The following is a 6,000-nucleotide window of genomic DNA, read 5'->3' on the forward strand; positions in this document are numbered from 1 at the left end:
GGTTTATGGACTAAACATATGGTATTTGTTCAACTTTTGAGTATTAGTGTGAAAGTATTTTTTGAGGAAAAAAGGTCGTGCAATGATAATAGTATATGTTATCTAATCAATTCGGATAAGGAAAGCATGAAAAGGTAGAATATTAAACAAATATACATCCCTATACATCTATGTATCTTAAATTGGCGTACTTTTTTTTTTGTTGTAATTAGAAATAAATCTGAACCGTTAGCTTATCTATGATTTACAATCGACCCTCAAATCATGGACCAGTCAACGTCTGATTTGGACCCAATTCTTATCATTTTCTCAGACCAAGTAAAATTTTAGTAGTAGTATTTTTTTTTCAAGAGCAATTTACAGTTAATATTTAATAATATATGTGGATATGGATGGATATGGACATATGTTTGCCATGTCATGTCGATTTGGAACCAATGGCAAGAAATGTTTCATGTGGTTATTGCTTAGCGTAGGTGGCCAATCCCATGTTTATCAAATCCATGTGCCACCCTATGGCCAACCTTCTCTCTCTACCTACTATTTTAAATCTTGATTTATTGCTACACACATTGCCAACAATTATAGTATGATATTTCTTCTCCAAAGTATTATGCCAATACTAAAGATTCAAATGTAATTCCTTCTCTATAACTTAATACTAGTATACAACAGTTGTTGTTTTATTAAGGATAAATTGTTAGAGACATAATGAACTTTGTCGAATTCTGATTTGTACTACAAAAGTCATGAATTTTAATATTATTCTTAATTTTCTCATGACAAAAAATTCAAATTTCCTATTGTAAAGGAGTATGTTGTTAATTTGGCGGGCAAGTGTATGGTTGAGTTATTTGCTAAGTATGTTGAGGAAAATGGTAAAATTTATGTGTGGTGATGAACTTGTCGAATTTTTCGAATGACACATTAGATACAATTTTGCGCATGCTAGACCGACCCGGTTAATACTATATGAATGATCCTTTATTACTTGTAATAAAAGATTTTGAGGTGCGGAAGATGAAGATATATGTACATGTGTTTTATTCATTTAACAATATATGTTGGGTGGGAATGAAGATAGTGACTAGGATGTGGATGCCCTCCTAGTACTACTGAACTTATCTATGTCCAAAGTAGGGCAAAATCCCAAAGTCAAGAATTCATTTTAAACCATACAAGAAGATAATGGCGAATCTAAAGATAAGGCATGAAAAAGTAAGGCATATAAACATTTCCCTAAAATCATCAAACTTGATGGCCCCTCTAATCTCACCTATAGTTTCCCCAATCCAACCTTCAACCCCCAATCTCAAATCTACACGTGTCCCTTTTTCAGCTGCGCCATTAGATGCTGTTCACGTGTCTTGTTTTTAGGGTAGGTAACATGGGATCTCTATGCACCCTAAGGTTATGAGAAAAAAACCAGCCTAATCCACTCATATTTATCCCATTTTACATGCCGATATATATGTTTCATTTGGTTGGTCCAAGAAATTCATGTTATTCATTTTATGAGAAGACTATAACTCCATCTATTTCATAAAAACAGTTGCTTGAATTTGTTCTTGTTTTGGTAAAGATGGAAGCAGGGAAAAACAGTCATAACATGCTTCAAGATTCATGGATTCAATATGAAGAAAGTGAATCATTATCAGCTACTTCATCTTCCTCCATAGGAGAAGACTCAGATGCTTCAAATGGCTCCTCCATAACCTCATCTGATACAGTGGATGATGCATCCTCTTCTTCGTCTTCATTGAACTCGAGCCGCAGTGGAGCTCTCTATGATCTTTCAGAGATCATGGACCAATTGCCTATCAAGTGAGTAAAGTTTTGGTTTTTTTTTGTGGGTGTGTCTAATATTTTATGTAGACTGAATTAAGAGTCTTTTGCAGAAGAGGGCTTTCCCAGTTTTATCAAGGGAAATCAGAGAGTTTCACATCAATTTCAAGGGTGGCAAGCATTGAAGATCTGGTGAAGAAATCAGCTACTCCTTTTAGGAGAAATTTGAAGGCTTCAAAGAGCTGTGGAACTGGTTTGCATAGCTACAAGCAGTATACTCTACCTAAGGCCACCATAGCAAAGAAATCTCCAAAGGGTGTTTCCCTCTCATCATTTCCCAGTAAGAGAGGGGGAGTTATCAACACCAAGCCCCCCCTTACCCCTCACTTGGAATGTTAAGCAATTTTGTGATCATTGTCTAATTTCTTTCATTGTTCATAGCCACAAATAGTACAGAAATGAGATACCTTTTTTTTATTTTCAGATAGTTGCTTTTTATCCCACTTTGTGTTTGTTTGGATAAAAAAAAGCAAGATAGTAGTATTAGATGCACTAATCAAGATAGTTATGAAATGATCAGAATGGAAGAAATGGTAGGAAATAGAAATAAAGCATATATAGTAGTAACTGATTTCATTTAAAGATTAAAAGGATTAGTTCCTAAAGAATACAGCTAGATATTGGAAGACAACATTAGATCACAAAAGAGGGTGCTGTTTTAGATTGCAGAAACAACTGAGGGTGCTGTTTTAGACAAGAACCTAGCTAACTGATGAAGATTCATTGGGACATAACTGCTGGTCGATTTCGGAGTCTGCTTGATCGTCTAACCCGAGTAGGAACAACCATGGCTTCTTTAATTTGGCCCCTCTGATAAATGCAAAATATGGAGTTAGCAAATAACAAATGGTAGATAACAAAAGGTTCAAAGATTGTAAGTATGGAAAGTATGAAATACCTCCTTCTTTGAGGTCTTTCTTTCAGTAGTAAAGCTTCCACTTGAAGTGGAACTGACAGATGGATGAAGCTCGACTGAAGATGGCTGAGACGGCGCAGGAACCACTTGAGGGCGTGAGCCACGCGTCCAAGACAATGTAGCAGCATTGTCTCGATTGTTTTCAGAGTATCTAGGCTGTCCAACGACAATTTCACCAATCAGCTCGACTGTTGGGGCGTGGATGTGGCTGGAGAGTTCTCTGGGGGCTTCTCTCATCGAGTGAAATGGCAGCGAAGCTCTAGGCAAGAACTCGACTTTCCTATCGATGGAAGGAAGCAGCACAGGGTTTGCATTTCCCTCAACTGCAAGGTTTTGCTTTGGTGCTTCTTTAGAAGATGTGCCTCTTTTTGATTGTTGCCTCGAATGATAAACGATGGCTAGTGATGTTGAAACTACGACTAGTAGTGCTGAAACGCCAGCAATAATGGTGCTCCATTGCGATTTCTCCATTCCAACTTCAGCATCATCATCATCTCCAATATCATCAGCTTCATCCATAGAACCACTCAACTCTTCTTGTACTGATCCTGTCTCATCTGTGTCTTTGGACTCCACTGGTGTCTCCTCGAAAATAGGTTCCAACGGATTGAAGCTATCATCTTCACTCTCAGCAGTTTCCGGGCTAACCAAATTCTCTGTTTCCTTAGACAAACTATCCTCATCCAAACCAGCATAAGAAGACACTACTTCCATATCCAACAAGATGCCACCATCTACGTTTTCATCGTTTTTTACATCTAACAAATGCTCAGATTCACCCACTCTAAACTCGAATCGAGCATCCCTCACTCCCTCAAATTGTGCATCTTCACCATCCACATTCTCATTTTCAAACATCTCCTTCTCATCCCACTCTGAATATTCAGTAATTTCTGCCTCGACGTTCTCATCGTTTTCATTGTCACCATAGTTTGCTTCCTCATCTTCTACCTCCTCAATTCTGTTATTCCACTCCAAATACTCAACAATCTGAGCCTCAGTTCTCTCATCAGATTCACGATAACTTCCCACCTCGACTCTCGCCTCCTCAACACTGCTACCACCTCCATCTCCCACTTCAAAGAAACTATTACCACTCAAATCCTTGCTGACAAATTCAACTGTTTCATTCTTGATCACAACACCACTTAAAGTTGTTGAATCTGTCGGTGAGTTCATCGGAAACATGTACGAGGTTAACAACAAACAAGCAATCAATGTAAACAGAAGCTTTAACAATCCTCTAACACACCCTCCCCTCTCCTCCATCTCTTCCTCCTCCTCCCCCTCATAACCATCAACAACACTGCCATTATCTTCATCAGATATTCCTCCATTTCTCCGATCCACATCACTCTCTTTCGGAGGGGAAAGAGAAGAGGCTACAATCTCCCCAATCCCCTCCTCTTTCACCTCACAACAATCAATGGCATCACCATCACCACTCCCTTTCGGAGGCGAAAGAGAAGAGTCTACAATCTCCTCATCACCACTAGCCTCCTCAGAATCAAGAGAGGTATTCAACTCCTTCTCTAATCTCGCGAATATCTCGCGACGCCTATTGGGATTGAAACGCAGGAAACGAGGCCGCGGAGAGAGGTAGTTCGTCAAAGGGTCATAAACCTTCACAGATGAATCGAAAACTCTCCTTTTTGGGGGACTCCTTTCCGAGTCAAGATTGGAGTTTTCGTGAGCTTGAGCAACAGAAGCCTTTGGAATTCCCTTAATCTCGGCAAGAATTTTCTTTCTTGTGACTCCAGACATGAAACTTTTACCATATGCAGGTTTGTTGTTTGCGAATTTTGGGGTCAGTTTTTCCCCTTTTGAATCGTTTTCATTATTCTCCACCGATCCTAACCAATTATCAAGAATCTTATTACTACTAATCACACAAATTAAAAAGACCCAAATTGCAGAATACTAGACAAAATACGAAGAGACATAAACAATCAAGAATATAGGAGATTCTGAAATATCAATGGAAACGGATCCCTTCTTTAAAAGAAGAAATAGAAATACACAATCAAGAATTGGGAATGTACCAGAAGACGGGAGACTGCGGTTCGAATTCGATTTCGAAGGAGAGATGCCTTTTTCAAAACCCTTCATTTCCTTTCCTGTATTTTCAGGGCTTGTGCTCTGGTTATTCAACGAAAAATGGAGGCAAAATTGGAGAAGATGGGAAAATGTTGAGTAAGAACGAACTGAGGTGACCGTTGAGAATATGGTTTTTTGAATTCATTTCTTTGTGACCGTTGGCAACTATGACGTGGCTAACGGCTTTTTTTGGGACAAATTAGCAAACTTCATAACTTCATTCCTACATTCTTACCCACCACAACTTCAAAAAAAAACATTGAAATTTAATTTTTCGTCCATGGTTTAAAAAGTCAGTCGCTCATAAAGATCGGATATGTGTAAAATTATTCACCGTCGAAATACAATATTATTCACGTCTTTCAATCAAATGACGTCATTTTCTTTGGTAACAGTAGATGCCATCTATTTAACTCCCCGACAATGATGCTAGGAATAATTTTTGGCTATCATATCCAATGCAATCAATTGATTCTAAAATTTGTGTGATAGACAACAATTCATGAGTTTTTGACAATTTTCTCAAAATCATAATTTATGATATATTTAAATAAAAGTACTGTTAGCACTATATACTACCTCCGGCCACATCAAAAATTTAGATTTGACTTGGCACATGTTTTAATAAATTAATTTGATAAAAAATAAATTTTGCTAATAAATTATATAGAAGTATTAATTTTATAATGTAATAAATTTAAAAAATGTTAGATTTGCTTATAAAAATTATAAAAGTAGACTAATATTTAATGATAAACATTTCAAATAGTAAAATTGGATATTTAATAGTAATAGAAAGAGTAAGGAGTATAATTTATTAAACAACAAGTGCTGGCATTGATATACTTTGGTTATTAATTGAGTATATAATATAAGTATGACTAATCAAAAATAGCACTCTGTCATGTTTTAATAAAAAAAATTTTGAATAGTTTTGTCTTTACATTAACAAAGGGAAAAATTATACTAATAGTAAGTTTTAAATATGAAAATGACGTAATTTGACATCTCCCCTTAAATAACCCAAGTTCTTAATAAAAATGGGTGGCCATTTGAATTAATCCAAAAATACAGTGATATTAATTCAAACACTAACAGCTAAATAATTATATCTAAAGCTCTTCTTCCCATAACCATGACAC

General features: G+C 36.6%; 2 protein-coding genes across 2 annotated transcripts; one reads left to right on the top strand and one right to left on the bottom strand.

Moving 5' to 3' along the window:
* The first annotated feature begins 1,468 nt into the window (after positions 1 to 1,468).
* On the top strand, positions 1,469 to 2,268 carry LOC121767789 (suppressor protein SRP40-like). The gene is made up of 2 exons (XM_042164116.1): positions 1,469 to 1,824; positions 1,899 to 2,268. Exons 1-2 carry the CDS (start codon positions 1,583 to 1,585, stop codon positions 2,182 to 2,184), a joined length of 528 nt encoding a protein of 175 aa, XP_042020050.1. The 5' UTR covers positions 1,469 to 1,582; the 3' UTR covers positions 2,185 to 2,268.
* A 133-nt stretch (positions 2,269 to 2,401) lies between these two features.
* LOC121767788 lies at positions 2,402 to 5,031 on the bottom strand. The gene is made up of 3 exons (XM_042164115.1): positions 4,804 to 5,031; positions 2,744 to 4,614; positions 2,402 to 2,655 (listed from the first exon to the last, which is right to left on the bottom strand). Exons 1-3 carry the CDS (start codon positions 4,868 to 4,870, stop codon positions 2,566 to 2,568), a joined length of 2,028 nt encoding a protein of 675 aa, XP_042020049.1. The 5' UTR covers positions 4,871 to 5,031; the 3' UTR covers positions 2,402 to 2,565.
* Positions 5,032 to 6,000: the final 969 nt, after the last annotated feature.

The sequence above is a fragment of the Salvia splendens genome, chromosome 15 (assembly GCF_004379255.2).
Source record: "Salvia splendens isolate huo1 chromosome 15, SspV2, whole genome shotgun sequence".
Taxonomy (NCBI): Eukaryota; Viridiplantae; Streptophyta; class Magnoliopsida; order Lamiales; family Lamiaceae; genus Salvia; species Salvia splendens.